At 39.2% G+C, this 19,707-nt stretch overlaps 1 protein-coding gene and 1 long non-coding RNA gene across 2 annotated transcripts in view; one reads left to right on the forward strand and one right to left on the reverse strand.

Annotated features, from left to right (window-relative positions):
• LOC124594788 (tektin-1) overlaps positions 1 to 19,195 on the reverse strand; it is a 121,503-nt gene extending 102,308 nt beyond the window's left edge. The window contains exons 1-2 of the mRNA XM_047133208.1: positions 19,146 to 19,195; positions 18,382 to 18,568 (exon numbers count right to left, since the gene is read on the reverse strand). Of these exons, the coding sequence (XP_046989164.1) occupies positions 18,382 to 18,568; positions 19,146 to 19,195 (237 nt within the window). The remainder of the gene's footprint in view (positions 1 to 18,381; positions 18,569 to 19,145) is intronic.
• Positions 4,201 to 11,193, forward strand: LOC124613803. Its single transcript, XR_006979641.1, has 2 exons — positions 4,201 to 4,292; positions 11,040 to 11,193. It is a non-coding gene; the product is annotated as an uncharacterized LOC124613803 (long non-coding RNA).
• Positions 19,196 to 19,707: the final 512 nt, after the last annotated feature.

Raw genomic sequence — 19,707 nt, forward strand, 5'->3', positions numbered from 1 at the left:
TAGACTGATTTACGAGAAGACTGCTCAAGACAAAGATCTCTACCTCCACAAGGACTTAAAGGCATTTGTGAAATAAACATTTTTGACACAAATATTTTTACTAAAAATGGCTGTACATGGTGTATGTAACAGTAATTTAATTTCTGTTTTCTTTAGAAAACTAGTGTTAAGGAAACATGTTTAGATATAAGAGGTTTTACTTGTATTTTGATATACAAAGTAATAGTTAAGTGAAATTGAGAGGGCTATTAAACAATACAGTACTTCACTCAACGCAAGGAGCAGCGAAGCAGAGCAGAGTTGTGACACACACTGTGGTGTAATCACAATGGTGAGCTATGTCAACAGACAAGGTGAAAGCAACAGCTTGTATGCATGTGCATGTAAACATGGCCGCAGGAGATTTAATTATTAGATAGCTGCCATAATAAACAATCACCAGCTAATGCAATTAAACGCAACTCGCCCACTCATATATTTATAAGAATTATATACATATAGGAAGAAAGAAGGAATAACTATATTATAACTATAAACTTAAGGTGGACTACATCTAATATATATAAAATAATAATGTTAACCTACTATATACAGCCCCCCCATGAACCATGGACCTTGCCGTTGGTGGGGAGGCTTGCGTGCCTCAGCGATACAGATAGCCGTACCGTAGGTGCAACCACAATGGAGGGGTATCTGTTGAGAGGCCAGACAAACGTGTGGTTCCTGAAGAGGGGCAGCAGCCTTTTCAGTAGTTGCAAGGGCAACAGTCTGGATGATTGACTGATCTGGCCTTGTAACAATAACCAAAACGGCCTTGCTGTGCTGGTACTGCGAACGGCTGAAAGCAAGGGGAAACTACAGCCGTAATTTTTCCCGAGGGCATGCAGCTTTACTGTATGATTACATGATGATGGCGTCCTCTTGGGTAAAATATTCCGGAGGTAAAATAGTCCCCCATTCGGATCTCCGGGCGGGGACTACTCAAGAGGATGTCGTTATCAGGCGAAAGAAAACTGGCGTTCTACGGATCGGAGCGTGGAATGTCAGATCTCTTAATCGGGCAGGAAGGTTAGAAAATTTAAAAAGGGAAATGGATAGGTTGAAGTTGGATATAGTGGGAATTAGTGAAGTTCGGTGGCAGGAGGAACAAGACTTCTGGTCAGGTGACTACAGGGTTATAAACACAAAATCAAATAGGGGTAATGCAGGAGTAGGTTTAATAATGAATAGGAAAATAGGAATGCGGGTAAGCTACTACAAACAGCATAGTGAACGCATTATTGTGGCCAAGATAGATACGAAGCCCACACCTACTACAGTAGTACAAGTTTATATGCCGACTAGCTCTGCAGATGACGAAGAAATTGAAGAAATGTATGATGAAATAAAAGAAATTATTCAGATTGTGAAGGGGGACGAAAATTTAATAGTCATGGGTGACTGGAATTCGAGTGTAGGAAAAGGGAGAGAAGGAAACATAGTAGGTGAATATGGATTGGGGGACAGAAATGAAAGAGGAAGCCGCCTGGTAGAATTTTGCACAGAGCACAACATAATCATAACTAACACTTGGTTTAAGAATCATGAAAGAAGGTTGTATACATGGAAGAACCCTGGAGATACTAAAAGGTATCAGATAGATTATATAATGGTAAGACAGAGATTTAGGAACCAGGTTTTAAATTGTAAGACATTTCCAGGGGCAGACGTGGACTCTGACCACAATCTATTGGTTATGACCTGTAGATTAAAACTGAAGAAACTGCAAAAAGGTGGGAATTTAAGGAGATGGGACCTGGATAAACTAAAAGAACCAGAGGTTGTACAGAGATTCAGGGAGAGCATAAGGGAGCAATTGACAGGAATGGGGGAAATAAATACAGTAGAAGAAGAATGGGTAGCTTTGAGGGATGAAGTAGTGAAGGCAGCAGAGAATCAAGTAGGTAAAAAGACGAGGGCTAGTAGAAATCCTTGGGTAACAGAAGAAATATTGAATTTAATTGATGAAAGGAGAAAATATAAAAATGCAGTAAGTGAAACAGGCAAAAAGGAATACAAACGTCTCAAAAATGAGATCGACAGGAAGTGCAAAATGGCTAAGCAGGGATGGCTAGAGGACAAATGTAAGGATGTAGAGGCCTATCTCACTAGGGGTAAGATAGATACTGCCTACAGGAAAATTAAAGAGACCTTTGGAGATAAGAGAACGACTTGTATGAATATCAAGAGCTCAGATGGAAACCCAGTTCTAAGCAAAGAAGGGAAAGCAGAAAGGTGGAAGGAGTATATAGAGGGTCTATACAAGGGCGATGTACTTCAGGACAATATTATGGAAATGGAAGAGGATGTAGATGAAGATGAAATGGGAGATATGATACTGCGTGAAGAGTTTGACAGAGCACTGAAAGACCTGAGTCGAAACAAGGCCCCCGGAGTAGACAATATTCCATTGGAACTACTGACGGCCGTGGGAGAGCCAGTCCTGACAAAACTCTACCATCTGGTGAGCAAGATGTATGAAACAGGCGAAATACCCTCAGACTTCAAGAAGAATATAATAATTCCAATCCCAAAGAAAGCAGGTGTTGACAGATGTGAAAATTACCGAACTATCAGCTTAATAAGTCACAGCTGCAAAATACTAACACGAATTCTTTACAGACGAATGGAAAAACTAGTAGAAGCCAACCTCGGGGAAGATCAGTTTGGATTCCGTAGAAACACTGGAACACGTGAGGCAATACTGACCTTACGACTTATCTTAGAAGAAAGATTAAGGAAAGGCAAACCTACGTTTCTAGCATTTGTAGACTTAGAGAAAGCTTTTGACAATGTTGACTGGAATACTCTCTTTCAAATTCTAAAGGTGGCAGGGGTAAAATACAGGGAGCGAAAGGCTATTTACAATTTGTACAGAAACCAGATGGCAGTTATAAGAGTCGAGGGACATGAAAGGGAAGCAGTGGTTGGGAAGGGAGTAAGACAGGGTTGTAGCCTCTCCCCGATGTTGTTCAATCTGTATATTGAGCAAGCAGTAAAGGAAACAAAAGAAAAATTCGGAGTAGGTATTAAAATTCATGGAGAAGAAATAAAAACTTTGAGGTTCGCCGATGACATTGTAATTCTGTCAGAGACAGCAAAGGACTTGGAAGAGCAGTTGAATGGAATGGACAGTGTCTTGAAAGGAGGATATAAGATGAACATCAACAAAAGCAAAACAAGGATAATGGAATGTAGTCTAATTAAGTCGGGTGATGCTGAGGGAATTAGATTAGGAAATGAGGCACTTAAAGTAGTAAAGGAGTTTTGCTATTTGGGTAGCAAAATAACTGATGATGGTCGAAGTAGAGAGGATATAAAATGTAGGCTGGCAATGGCAAGGAAAGCATTTCTGAAGAAGAGAAATTTGTTAACATCCAGTATTGATTTAAGTGTCAGGAAGTCATTTCTGAAAGTATTCGTATGGAGTGTAGCCATGTATGGAAGTGAAACATGGACGGTAAATAGTTTGGACAAGAAGAGAATAGAAGCTTTCGAAATGTGGTGCTACAGAAGAATGCTGAAGATTAGATGGGTAGATCACATAACTAATGAGGAAGTATTGAATAGGATTGGGGAGAAGAGAAGTTTGTGGCACAACTTGACCAGAAGAAGGGATCGGTTGGTAGGACATGTTCTGAGGCATCAAGGGATCACCAATTTAGTATTGGAGGGCAGCGTGGAGGGTAAAAATCGTAGAGGGAGACCAAGAGATGAATACACTAAGCAGATTCGGAAGGATGTAGGTTGCAGTAGGTACTGGGAGATGAAGAAGCTTGCACAGGATAGAGTAGCATGGAGAGCTGCATCAAACCAGTCTCAGGACTGAAGACCACAACAACAACAACAACAACAACTATATACAGATATGTACAGGTGTTTACAGAAAGTGAACTACAAGACACGTAATATACATTTAAGGATATGAATGATGACAGCTAAGATTACAGCAGGTTACAGGGATCAGGAGCACAAGTACCTCATGCTTTTAGAATTTTGTAGATACTTTTCTTTACAGGGTAAAGGTAAGTGAAGCTGGTGGTGTACTGGGCAGATGAAGTGAATAAAACAGCTGCATACTGATGTAAAAGAATGACTGAATCAATAGCAACTGAGCTACTACACATTTAGTTGTAAGTTAGTTTTAAGTTTTTTTCTTTCCAGCCACCGGTGCACCAACACAGCATGAAAGAAGAGATGATAAGCTTCAAGAGTGGCATGGTACCATACAAATTCAATGGGCTGCACCTCAAGTAAGTAAAATTTAGCTGTAAGAAATATTATACATATAAGTGATATGAATGAACAATTCAAAGTACACACAGTAGCAGTCTGGTAAGTGACATCGTAATGATCTAGGTTTCATGCTACCAAACAAGTAATGGGCCGACATACATACAGGGCACAGTCATTACTTCAGAAGCTCCCAACACCCATTTTCCTCTTCATAATATGTATATGTACATTATCATTATAAACAGGATTATTGTTTCTACATGTTGAATAACAACAACATTTATGGACATTAAACACGTCATGAGTACTTGAGTCACATGTCATCTGAAGTAAACGATATCTATTTCATGTAGTAGAAACATAACAAGAATCTACCATGAACAGTGCTGGCTGAGAGTCTTCTTGTAACATGATATATCAGTTATACATCCTTTCTTTAATAATCCACTGGGCCTATAGTCAAACAGATTCCTTCCTTCATTTCTAGAAGCAATGCTAAGCATAGTTAGGCAAGCAGTGCATAGAGTATTTGAAGTAGATGCCAATATTTTCCCACCTGCTCCGTAAATAAATGACAAGTTCCCATGATTAATGTGAAAGGAATTATGTATAATGTTTCTTATGCAAAGATTTGTGATGCTCAAACATACAGGTGTATATATGTACATAAGGATGATCAATGTAACTGAGGTTATGCATAGTTATACTACAATATGAATGTAAATGAATCTATTATTTACAAACTAAAATTATATGACTGTTTATGAAGTGGAATGTCAGCAATAATATGCAATTTGTGAATGTATTAAAATTGTAACTATGTAAATAACAGTTTGTTGAAAGAGTAACAGCATATGAAAGCAGACACTTTATGCAAAATAAGGGATTAATAGAGTCGGATGGCAATTCAGCAAGGAACCTGTGTAAATGTGATATTTGTTTTCAAAAGTGAAGTGTGCTGATGCTTCGTATGTGCGTGCAAACCTACAAAAATTTTTACTAGCCTACACTCAACTCTGAATAAGTGGAGAAGTGTTTTATAAGGAACTTACCTTATCATGGATGCTGATCGATTGATTTCCTCCCACTGAATAAGCGCATTACGCCAGGTAAACAGTAGGTCACAGGCCGTAACATTGTAGGTCTTATGTCACAGCATTGAAATTACCAAAAGCACGCACACTGTTTCCAAGAACTGAACAAATATTTGTGGAGGAATCCACGGTGAAACACACAATGACTTCGCTGTTTCACTCCGTGTGAAATGGACAAGCACGAGTTAAAAGTATTTGACAAGGACACAACCATTAAAGTCCCAGTGCCAAGCCACCAACTACTTGCCATGCACATAGGCGCAATAATGAAAGAGACTTAACTAAACCAAGGGCTGTTGTATATATGCAGTACTTGATATTTTTACCCTTTTTTTATAGCTTGTCTTCGTTTTAATTATTTGTATTAGAATATGTAGATATAATAAGGTAAATTTGACATCTCCACTTGACATAAGTGTTTCCAAAAGACCGAGAAATAAAGTGCTTTAACCCCCCCCCCCCCCCCAACACTGGTAATGGATAGCAACCAATTAATAATCTGATACAATGTCACTGTACAGTGGGGGCATTGCGTAATACCTAAAGAACTAACTCTCAATATCATACCTTTCATTTTTTCTCACTATTAATTTCTATGAATGTTTTCTTTTCCTCAATAGTAATAAGAAATTTGTTCATTGCCACTGAATGTGGCACATATTTAAGTGAATTAAGGGATTTATTTCTGTTAAATTGTTGTCACACACGAAAGTTCTAATGAAAACAAACCTGTAATTATTAATCAGCTACCCAGACTTATAAAACCTTAATTATAATTTATGAAATGTGCTAAAACAACAATGTATATGTTCAACATTAATTATTGTAAAGTTATAAAAGAATCAAGGTGATAGGCATACAATTGCATGTCTTGTAAAAGATTTTATGATGTCAAACCTGTCACATGGTGCTAAAATTTTGTAATAAATATTCTGAAGTTAAATTTTTTGTTTTGCTTAAATCATTTTGTAGCTGTCATGTCTCAAATTGCCTGTAATTTCAAAGAAATATAACGCAGGCAACATCTTTAATGGAGGATGTATAAAAATAAACAGTTACACCACTGCTTATTTCATTGATAGATACAATGGTAAGTACTGGTCTGTTCCCTTTAGCCTGCAAACATTTCACAAACCAGGTTAAATCTGCAGTATTACAAAACATGAGCTAAAGACACTCATAAGCTTTTGATGGCATATCTGATTACCTTCTCAAATCCCATGTCAGATACAATAAACTTCTTCTTTCTGTTGGGCTGATTCTCTAAAATTTTCAAGGTAGCACGAGTGGTTCCTCTCTTTTAAATAAAGTGAAAGGAGTGATATTAATAACTACAAACCCATCTTGATCCTGTCAAGCATATCAGAGTTTCTTGGGGATGCAGTGAGTGACAATGTTATTAAGTTCCTGGAAAGTAGCTGTTTATTGAGCCCTCATCAGTTTTGTTTTTGAAGAGGGAGATCAATAAATGGGGTCTCATTCATTTCTAAACAAAGTTTACAATGCACTCAGTGACAGACAGCATACAACAGGAATATTACTTGATCTCACAAAGGCCTTCAATCTTCAACTAGCTCTGCAGATGACGAAGAGATTGATGAAATGTATGATGAGATAAAAGAAATTATTCAGATAGTGAAGGCAGGCGAAAATTTAATAGTCATGGGTGATTGGAACTCGACAGTAGGAAAAGGAAGAGAAGAAAACGTAGTAGGTGAATATGGAATCGGAGTAAGGAATGAAAGACGAAGCCGCCTGGTAGAATTTTTCACAGAGCATAACTTAACCATAGCTAACACTTAGTTCAAGAATCATAAAAGAAGGTTGAATACATGGAAGAAGCCTGGAGATACTGGAAGGTATCAGATAGATTATACAATAGTAAGACATAGATTCAGGAACCAGGTTTTAAATTGTAATACATTTCCAGGGGCAGATGTAGACTCTGACCACAATCTATTGGTTATGAACTGTAGATTAAAACTGAAGAAACTACAAAAACGTGGGAATTTAAGGAGAAGGGACCTGGATAAACTGACTAAACCAGAGGTTGTACAGAGTTTCAGGGAGAGCATAAGGGAACAATTGACAGGAATGGGGGAAAGAAATATAGTAGATGAAGAATGGGTAGCTTTGAGGGATGAAGTAGTGAAGGCAGCAGAGGATCAAGTAGGTAAAACGATGAGGGCTAATAGAAATCCTTGGGTAACAGAAGAGATATTGAATTTAATTGATGAAAGGAGAAAATACAAAAATGCAGTAAATGAAGCAGGCAAAAAGGAATACAAATGTCTCAAAAATGAGATTGACAGGAAGTGCAAAATGGCTAACCAGGGATGGCTAGAGGACAAATGTAAGGATGTAGAGGCATATATCACTAACGGTAAGATAGATACTGCCTACAGGAAAATTAAATAGACCTTTGGAGAAAAGAGGATGACTTGCAGGAATATCAAGAGCACAGATGGAAATCCAGTACTAAGCAAAGAAGGGAAAGCAGAAAGGTGGAAGGAGTATATAGAGGGTCTATACAAGGGCGATGTTCTTGAGGACAATATTATAGAAATGGATGAGAATATAGATGAAGATGAAATGGGAGATATGATAGTGTGTGAAGAGTTTGACAGAGCACTGGAAGATCTAAGTTGAAACAAGGCCCTGGGAGTAGACAACATCCCATTCGAACTAATGACAGCCTTGGGAGAGCCAGGCCTAACAAAACTCTACCATTTAGTGAGCAAGATGTATGAGACAGGTGAAATACCCTCAGACCTCAAGAAGAATATAATAATTCTAATCCCAAAGAAAGCAGGTGTTGACAGATGTGAAAATTACCGAACTATCAATTTAATATGCCACAGTTGCAAAATACTAACACGAATTCTTTACAGACAAATGGAAAAACTGGTAGAAGCCGACCTTGGGGAAGATCAATTTGGATTCCACAGAAATGTTGGAACACATGAGGCAATACTGACCCTACGACTTATCTTACAAAATAGATTAAGGAAAGGCAAACCTACATTTCTAGTATTTGTAGACTTTTGACAATGTTGACTGGAATACTCTCTTTCAATTTCTGAAGGTGGCAGGGGTAAAATACAGGGAGTTAAAGGCTACTTACAATTTGTACAGAAACCAGATGGCAGTTATAAGGGTCGAGGGGCATGAAAGGGAAGCAGTGGTTGGGAAGGGCGTGAGACAGGGTTGTAGCCTATCCCCGATGTTATTCAATCTGTATATTGAGCAAGCAGTAAAGGAAACAAAAGAAAAATACAAAGTAGGTATTAAAATCCATGGAGAAGAAATAAAAACTTTGAGGTTCGCCAATGACATTGTAATTCTGTCAGAGACAGCAAAGGGCCTGGAAGAGCAGCTGAACAGAATGGATAGGAGGATATTAGATGAACATCAACAAAAGCAAAATGATGATAATGGAATGTAGTCTAAATAAATCAGGTGATGCTGCCAGAATTAGATTAGGAAATGAGACACTTAAAGTAATAAAGGAGTTTTGCTATTTGGGGAGCAAAATAACTGATGATGGTTGAAGTAGAGAGGATATAAAATGTAGACCGGCAATGGCAAGGAAAGCGTTTCTGAAGAAGAGAATTTTGTTAACATAGAGTTTAGATTTTAATGTCAGGAAGTCATTTCTGAAAGTATTTGTATGGAGTGTAGCCATGTATGGAAGTGAAACATGGACAATAAATAGTTTGGACAAGAAGAGAATAGAAGCTTTCAAAATGTGGTGCTGCAGAAGAATGCTGAAGATTAGATGGGTAGATCATATAACTAATGAGGAGGTATTGAACAGAATTGGGGAGAAGAGAAATTTCTGGCACAACTTGACTAGAAGAAGGGATTGGTTGGTAGGGCATTTTCTGAGGCATCTCGGGATCACCAATTTAGTATTGGAGGGTAAAAATCATAGAGGGAGACCAAGGGATGAGTACACTATACAGATTCAGAAGGATGTAGGTTGCAGTAGGTACTGGGAGATGAAGAAGCTTGCACAGGATAGAGTAGAACGGAGAGCTGCATCAAACCAGTCTCTGGACTGAAGACCACAACAACAACAACAACTTGTCAGTCATGAATTACTTATGGATAAACTACTACAATATGGAATTAGGGGAAAATGTAATGATTGGTTTAGATGATAACTCTCAGAGTACAAAAAGTTGAAATCAGCTCAAACACATTTGGAAGCACACATTCATAGTTGTAAGTTATAAAATGAGGCATTCCACAAGGTTTCACAGTTTGTTCACTTTTGTTTATTATATTTATCAATGATATGCACCAAAGCATTTTAAAAGATCTGTGAGCGATGTGTTCTTATAACACCAATACAGTATATTTGAATTACTGTGCTAATGAACTCCCTAACATGATTTCTGATAGAAAGTCCAAGGAGTTAAATGTATTTAACACAGCAAAACTGTTACTGGTCAAGAGAAAAACTGTGTATATTAATTATCACCCATCAGTCATAATTATATCATGAACAGATATCAGATCTGAAAATGTACCTATTATGCAGATGCACCTATTATGTAGGTGTAGATTAATCAAGAGGTAACTACTAAATTCCTTGGAGCATTGAAAGATGTCATTATAAGGTTTGATGTACATAAAAAATAGTCTGCACAATTTTTTCTACAAATCTAATGCCCTGAGCAAAGTCTGTGACATCAAAACACTAAAATGTGCATACTTTGCACTTTTGCATTCAATACTCATATATTGCAACCGTTTTGGTGTGTCTCCCAGAGAGTTATATTTATTATGCAGAAGGGTATAATTAAGATAATGAGACAAGTGGTTCATTCCTCCACCATTACACATCTACAGTATTTCATGAGTTCAGTAGCCTGCCAGTGCCTTATATTTATACTGATCAAAGAGTATGTTTTATACATGATAATTTACATATTTTTTTAAAAAAAGTAAAGACCTCCACCATCATCAGACTCATAATTAAAATTATTTATCTATAAGCAGTCAATGACTATATAAAGAACATGGTGGTGTAAAGTTCATGGGAGTTCTTCTACACAACAAGCTACCTGAAAGCTTAAATATGAATAGAAAGGAATTCAGAGATAAAGTAAAAACATTACTTGCAAAGGACTGCTTATATACAGTACTAGAATTTATGAATACAAGTCTAAAATAACCAAGTTAAATATTTTCTTATATGTCATAACTTTATAGCTGATTCCTTCATTTTACAGATATTATTGTTATTTTCCTTATTATAAATCTAAAACAATAAAGTTAATACTTTCATTAAATTTCATTAGTTTTCAGTTGAGTTATTCATTGTTTAGATGTAATTGTTATTTTTTTCTTCTTATGAGTTTACTATAATGTAACTGAAGCAATGAGAACCATAAGTGACCAAAACACAGGCACAAATTTTCGATAAAAATAGATGTTTGCCAAAAACAAGGTTGTTGCCAACCCAACAGTCTCATAAGTGTGACTTGTTTTATTAACAAAGTCCCAACATCCTATATTTCCTATCACAATATAATGTACCTACTTTATGTTAAGAAAATTTATATAATATTTATGATTTTTTGATGAATGTTACTATTAATGTAGATTTCCAAATGTTTCATATAAAGGCTAGTAAAAATATTCTCTCTCTTTTTTTTTCAGTTGTATGGGGACACAAGCTCTATGGATTTCCATCCCCAGGAATATCACTGCAAAAAACAGTATCTCTGGACCTGGGGCAGTGTATACTGAGACGCCAAGTGTTTAAGTTGTATCTGTCCGTATAATGTGTATAAATAAATATTGTGTATGTGAATCAGTAATGTTGACAGTCACTACACATCATGAATATCATGTTTGTTACCCAAAACCTACTTCAGTGATCCCAAGTTTTCTGACACCCACGCCATGACATTATCATATGACATGTTGCTCCACCTCCACCCGACTTAAGAATCCAACACCTCGCCAACATAGATCCTACCCACACTGATGGTCAGCCAGCTACAGTCAATGATAGCAAGTGTTGCAAGTGTTTGTCTAACGACTTTTCACTGCTACGAGACAGAAATTGCAATACTTCTGTGTTTAATACATGCACAACAATGCAACCGTTGTCACATCAGAGCACTCATAAGGACTATGGTACTGAACTCTCATCAACCACAGTGCCTTTAGCAAACACTGAAAATAGTGTCATATGTGCTTATGTGGCCACTAACCTCATCAGACTACATAACAAAGGGACAGCGACAATTGGCGGTTATGAACAATGCCGCTACCCTGCCGCCCCCACCATTCTCGAATGCAGTATTCCAGATGATATACATTCAGCTAGTACTAATGCTACTCCCAAGTCTCCCTATCAACTGAGTGACTCTACCATTACTGAGATGTCAGGCATTGACAGCTTATTATAGACACCAACAACAGTGACATAACAGATGCCGAACAATCTGTGACAACAAACAAATATGCAGGTCAGTGTATTTGGTAGTCTCAGAGACAGATAGTGCCAGTTAACAGTGATTTTGAACAGAATGCCATATTTCTGCAAATCACTTTTGCTCTCATACGTCACGTGGGTGACATCATGGCAGCCGTGCCGCATACCATGGTAAACCTCGGGTGTGATGTCACAGCCCCGCCAGCCTCATCACTTCCCACACCCCAGCTCGCACCAGGATATGCTGATGCCTGCTGCATGCTGGTACGAATGCACGACATGACCATTTTACCACAACCGAACATCAACAGCTACCAGGATGCCACAACAGACACATCAACAGCACTATGACCACAAGATGGATATCAAAATTACAACCTGACTGCTACACCACCCACACTGACAACGAAGGGCATCAAATTCGAGCCAGACATCACACATACAGTGAACCCCATACCACACAGGCCGATAATCTACCACAAATTTATCCAGCCGACGATGATTACATGACATGCCGCTGATCCTATGGGCAAACTGCACAGACCTCCCACGCCCATAATGGTTTTTTTTCCATTTTGTGGTGACAGGATTCCAAGTGAAATGAAAAATATATTTTATGTTAATGATGTAGACAGAAATTTGTTTGGCTGTGCTAAAGCAACAGAAAAACATCAAGTTGTACTGTAGGCAGTATCTCAAAAGTTTTTGATAAAGATGATAACTTATGTACTTGTGACTGCTTAAAAAGAGGATAGGCTGTACAAAGTGACAGGTATAATTTATAAGGAAATAACATAAATAGTATTAGCAGTATAGATAGTATGTCAGTAAAGATAAAATGGTGTTGTAGCCTTGGACATGCAAATTTTAATGATTTGCTGTAGACCACAACAACAACACTGTATAAACTGTGTAAACAATTGTTAGCAGATGGATTGCCAATAAATTTAAAATTAGAATTTATGAGGTGTAAAGTCTGCACTGAAAATAAAGTGCACAATTTATCTTGTGAAAATAATAGAAGCAAAGCAAAAAAAACATCAGAAATTATTCAGACTGATTTGAATGGGCCACACTCAAGTCATGGTTTGCATGGGGATTGATATTTTCTTACTTTTATTGATGATTATATTGAAGCAGATAATGTCTATGGTATCAAATCAAAAAATCAAGTTTATGGCTGTTTTGTGGAATTTGTTAATAAAACAGAAAATTTAACTTGTAAAACAATTAAAAAATTATTGAGGTTTGTCAATGGGAAACAATATTTAAATTTAGATTTTTATCAATTTATAAGGTAGGAAAGGCATCATTTTAAATGTCTGTCCTACCTATGTACATGAATTACATGGTGCAGCTGAAAGACATAACAGGTTAATTATGGATATGTCAGGATCTCTGTTAGCTGAAGCAAAAGTAGACAGAATATTCTGATCTAAAGTAGTTCGCATAGCTACATACCTCAAAACAGAATTTTAGCTAATACTATTGAAAGGAAAACTCATTACAAGATATTTTTTGGGAAGAAACTTAATGTTAAACATTTAAAGTTGTATGGAAGTACATCTACATCTACATTTATACTCTGCAAGCCACCCAACAGTGTGTGGCGGAGGGCGCTTTACGTGCCACTGTCATTACCTCCCTTTTCTGTTCCAGTCGCATATGGTTCGCGGGAAGAATGACTGCCGGAAAGCCTCCGTGCATGCTTGAATCTCTCTAATTTTACATTCATGATCTCCTTGGGAGGTATAAGTAGGGGGAAGCAATATATTCGATACCTCATCCAGAAACACACCCGCTCGAAACCTGGACAGCAAGCTACACCGCGATGCAGAGCGCCTCTCTTCCAGAGTCTGCCACTGGAGTTTGCTAAACATCTCCGTAACGCTATCACGGTTACCAAATAACCCTGTGATGAAACGCACCGCTCTTCTTTGGATCTTCTCTATCTCCTCTGTCAACCCAATCTGGTACAGATCCCACACTGATGAGCAATACTCAAGCATAGGTCGAACGAGTGTTTTGTAAGCCACCTCCTTTGTTGATGGACTACATTTTCTAAGGACTCTCCCAATGAATCTCAACCTGGTATCCGCCTTAACAACAATTAATTTTATATGATCATTCCACTTCAAATCGTTCCCCATGCATACTCCCAGATATTTTACAGAAGAAACTGCTACCAGTGTCTGTTCCGCTATCATATAATCATACAATAAAGGATCCTTCTTTCTATGTATTTGCAATACGTTACATTTGTCTATGTTAAGGGTCAGTTGCCACTCCCTGCACCAAGTGCCTATCCACTGTAGATCTTCCTGCATTTCGCTACAATTTTCTAATGCTGCAACTTCTCTGTATACTACAGCATCATCCACAAAAAGCCGCATGGAACTTCCAACACTATCTACCAGATCATTTATATATATTGTGAAAAGCAATGGTCCCATAACACTCCCCTGTGGCACGCCAGAGGTTACTTTAATGTCTGTAGACGTCTCTCCATTGAGAACAACATGCTGTGTTCTGTTTGCTAAAAACTCTTCAATCCAGCCACACAGCTGGTCTGATATTCCGTAGGCTCTTACTTTGTTTATCAGGCAACAGTGCGGAACTGTATCGAATGCCTTCCGGAAGTCAAGGAAAATAGCATCTACCTGGGAGCCTGTATCTAATATTTTCTGGGTCTCATGAACAAATAAAGCGAGTTGGGTCTCACACGGTCACTGTTTCCAGACTCCATGTTGATTCTTACAGAGTAGATTCTGGGTTTCCAGAAACGACATGATATGCGAGCAAAAAACATGTTCTAAAATTCTACAACAGATCGACGTCAGATATATAGGTCTATAGTTTTGCGTATCTGCTCGACGATCCTTCTTGAAGACTGGGACTACCTGTGCTCTTTTCCAATCATTTGGAACCTTCCATTCCTCTAGAGACTTGCGGTACATGGCTGTTAGAAGGGGAGCAAGTTCTTTCACGTACTCTGTGTAGAATCGAATTGGTTCCCTGTCAGGTCCAGTGGACTTTCCTCTGTTGAGTGATTCCAGTTGCTTTTCTATTCCTTGTACACGTATTTCAATGTCAGTCATTTTTTCGTTTGTGCGAGGATTTAGAGAAGGAACTGCAGTGCGGTCTTCCTCCGTGAAACAGCTTTGGAAAAAGGTGTTTAGTATTTCAGCTTTACGCATGTCATCCTCTGTTTCAATGCCATCATCATCCCGGAGTGTCTGGATATGCTGTTTCGAGCCTCTTACTTATTTAACGTAAGACCAGAACTTCCTAGGATTTTCTGTCAAGTCAGTACATAGAATTTTACTTTCGAATTCACTGAACGCCTCACGCGTAGCCCTCCTTACGCTAACTTTGACATCATTTAGCTTCTGTTTGTCTGAGAGGTTTTGGCTGTGTTTAAACTTGCAGTGAAGCTGTCTTTGCTTACACAGTAGTTTCCTAACTTTGTTGTTGAACCACGGTGGGTTTTTCCTGTCCATCACAGTTTTACTCAGCACATACCTTTCTAAAACGCATTTTACGATTGCCTTGAACTTTTTCCATAAACACTCAACATTGTCAGTGTCGGAACAGAAATTTTCGTTTTGATCTGTTAGGTAGTCTGAAATCTGCCTCCTAATACTCTTGCTAAACAGATAAACCTTCCTCCCTTTTTTTATATTCCTATTTACTTCCATATTCAGGAATGCTGCAACGGCCTTATGATCATTGATTCCCTGTTCTGTGCTTACAGAGTCAAATGTTTGGGTCTGTTTGTTATCAGTAGGTCCAAGATGTTATCTCCACGAGTCGGTTCTCTGTTTAATTGCTCGAGGTAATTTTCGGATAGTGCACTCAGTATAATGTCACTTGATGCTCTGTCCCTACCACCCTTCCTAAACATCTGAGTGTCCCAGTCTATATCTGGTAAATTGAAATCTCCACCTAAGACTATAACATGCTGAGAAAATTTATGTGAAATGTATTCCAGATTTTCTCTCAGTTGTTCTGCCATTAATGCTGCTGAGTCAGGAGGTCGGTAAAAGGAGCCAATTATTAACCTAGCTCGGTTGTTGAGTGTAACCTCCACCCATAATAATTCACAGGAACTATCCACTTCTACTTCGCTACAGGCTAAACTACTACTAACAGCGACAAACACGCCACCACCGGTTGCATGCAATCTATCCTTTCTAAACACCGTCTGTGCCTTTGTAAAAATTTCGGCAGAATTTGTCTCTGGCTTCAGCCAGCTTTCCGTATCTATAACGATTTCAGTTTCGGTGCTTTCTATCAGTGCTTGAAGTTCTGGTACTTTACCAATGCAGCTTTGACAGTTTACAATTACAATATCGATTACTGCTTGGTCCCTGCATGTCCTGACTTTGCCCCACACCCTTTGAGGCTGTTGCCCTTTCTGTACTTACCCGAGGCCATCTAACCTAAAAAATCGTCCAGTCCATGCCACACAACCCCTGCTACCCGTGTAGCCGCCTGCTGCGTGTAGTGGACTCCTGACCTATCCAGCGGAACCCGATACCCCACCACCCTATGGTGCAAGTCAAGGAATCTGAAGCCCACACGGTCGCAGAACCATCTCAGCCTCTGATTCAGACCCTCCACTTGACTCTGTACCAAAGGTCCGCAGTCAGTCCTGTCAATGATGCTGCAGATCGTGAGCTCTACTTTCATCCCACTAGCGAGACTGGCAGTCTTCACCAAATCAGATAGCCGCTGGAAGCCAGAGAGGATTTCCTCCGATCCATAGCGACACACATCATTGGTGCCAACATGAGTGACCACCTGCAGATGGGTGCATCCTGTACCCTTCATGGCATCCAGAAGGATCCTTTCCACATCTGGAATGGCTCCCCCTGGTATGCACACGGAGTGCACATTGGTTTTCTTCCCCTCTCTTGCTGCCATATCCCTAAGGGGCCCCATTACGCGCTGATTTTGGAGCTCCCAACTACCAGTAAGCCCACCCTCTGCGACCGCCTGGATCTTGCAGACTGAGGGGCAACCTCTGGAACAGGACAAGCAGCCATGTCCAGCCGAAGTTCAGTATCAGCCAGAGACAGAGCCTGAAACCAGTTTGTCAGACAAACTGGAGAGTCCTTCCGTTCAGTCCTCCGGAATGTCTTTCGCCCCCTGCCACACCTCGAGATGACCTCCCACTCTACCACAGGTGAGGGGTCAGCCTCAATGTGGGCATTATCCTGGGCAGCCACAGCTGTAGTCCGATCATGGGATGCGTGGAACGAGCTGGCCGTCCCCGACAAACCCCCATCCGGACCCCCATAGTGATGCCCATTGGCAACAGCCTCAAGCTGTGTGACTGAAGCCAACACTGCCTGAAGCTGGGAGCGAAGGGATTCCAACTCAGCCCACATCCGAACACAGCAGTTGCAGTCCTTATCCATTCTAAAAACTGTTGTGCAAAGAATACCTGAACTAATCTACAGAGAGCACAAACTGTTCGACACAAAATTTAAACGGTTATTAAAATACAAGATTGCTAGTAAATGCAGTAATGCTGCTACTTGCACACTGCTGACACACTGCTCAGCAGCGGAAGGAGACTATGCAATTTTACACTATTCAGGTAATAAAACGCGATGCTACAACTCTCAAATACTATAATACGCCCGAAATTTATGAATTAAACAAAGCAAGTACCCAAAAACATACAAAGAAATTAAGAATTAAACTATGTAACAAATAAGTCAGCTAAGAGTATAAGACTTGCTGCTGGCAGCTGCTCATCCAACGGCAGCAGGGAGCATACTGGCTGTGACCAACCGACACTGGCCATTCAAAACAAAAGCAGAAGACAGACGACTACGCAAATTTACACTATTCGGGTACTAAAGCGAGATGCTACAACTCTCAAATACTATAATACACCCGAAATTTATGAATTAAACAATGCAAGTACCCAAAAACATGCAAAGAAATTAAGAATTAAACTATGTAACAAATAAGTCAGCTAAGAGTATATGACTTGCTGCCGGCAGCTGCTTATCCAACGGTGGCAGGAGTGTGCCAGAAGAACTGACAAAGTCAAAATGGGATCATAAAGCATACTTTGCAATTTTACTAGACTACAGCAAAGCTGAATACAGTGTATTGATTAATAACAAAGTCAAAATTGCCAGACATTTTGATATTGTGGAAGAGGATATCAGGTGTATTGATCTAAAGATTCTGATTCACGAAGTGAACACTTTAGTGATTCTGAGTGCAAAAGCATAGACAGTGAATCTGTAAATAAACAAATAAAAGAAAATGGTATCAAACGGGCTCCAAGCAATCATAAATGAAAACAAAAATGTCACTTGAGAAAGTGAACCAAAGCTTATAGAGCTCCTGATAGATTTAACAATTATGTCGTAACTTCATTTATGCAAACTTTGGTATGACTGATGGAAATTCAAAAACTTTCTCTGCAAATGTTTTCCTTCTCTTTAAAACTGTACTGAAATTTTAATTTTGCATGTTACATTTGGTTAAAAAAGCCACACATATCGTTAAACACAAATAAATATTTCTGATTACCTTGTTGGCTTTGGTTGTGTGTGCTGTCACCTCTCTAGCCCTTGATCCTTCAGACAGTATTCTTTCAGCTAAATCATGGTGATAATCCGCTGATTTGTTCAGTAACTTGTTGTTTTGAATCCATTCACTCAGTGTAAAATGTAGCTGTTGACAGGGCAGTGTGGCCAAAGTATGATGCTTCGACATTCTGTCAAACAAAATTTATATAAGAACTGAAGTAAAGGAAGATTACATAATTATATATAACTGATGTTCACAGAGCAAACAAAAGGAAGGCTAAGCAAAGAAAATCAGGGATGAATAGACTGTAGTTAATCAAAACTGAGTGTGTAATATCTCATACCTTCCTGTGCCCCAACCCCCCCCCCTTTTTCTCCTCCCCGAAAGAGAAAAAAACTTCATGTCCAGAATTATGTGCCCAAACCAAAAGTTATACCTTCAACAGAATGTTACACAGGACTATATCTATCAATATTTAATACAAGTAGCACATGACTTTTTAAAAAGTAATGTCAACACTACCATAAATTCTGCCATCCACTTAGCTTCCGTAATAAACTTCCTATACTACTTTCCAGCCCCAATCTCATGTAGCCTGTCCTATTTGAAAGATGAGTTGTGTTGGAGTAGTACTGACCTGCCTTACTGATTATTTTGCAGGACACACTACACATCTGGGGCAAGAATTTCATTGAGCCCCTGATGTGTCAGCTGGCCTGTACAACTGGCATGTTGTATTGAATAGCATTGCCTGCTTTATCAACCTGCCCCCTCCATCACTATCCATCTTCTTGCCCTTTCTCTGTTCAGCCATACTTATCTGCTGAAATACAATGTGAATGATTTTTGATATGGTATCAATGTTACATTTCCTGCATGCTATCAGTAACCATCATATGTTTGATGATGACATCAAGCTGACTGACAACAAACTCCTGGTCACGGGGAAGCAGCTACACTACCGGACTGTGGAAGGCTCTATCATCCATCTCTTCACAAAAACAGTTAGGACACACACGATGTCAATACCACCGCTCTAACCCCCCACTTCTCTGCTGGTGGTATCCTCGCCATCAAAGCTCCTTGCCTGCCCACTGCAGATCACGCACCATCACCTGTGCCATCCATCTCCAGTGATCTCTCCACCACCCTTACAACCTCCAAAACTGCCATATAGGCATGTTTCGGCCACCCCACCAAGTGTCAGTGTGTCTTTGTGAGTACCACCTGTACAGCACCTCCCAGAGCCAACTCTACTGCTGACAACAACACAACTGTCATACCCACATAATACTCTGCCTCCATACTTCTCATCACCTCTGCACT

This window comes from Schistocerca americana, chromosome 1, assembly GCF_021461395.2.
Source record: "Schistocerca americana isolate TAMUIC-IGC-003095 chromosome 1, iqSchAmer2.1, whole genome shotgun sequence".
Classification (NCBI taxonomy): Eukaryota; Metazoa; Arthropoda; class Insecta; order Orthoptera; family Acrididae; genus Schistocerca; species Schistocerca americana.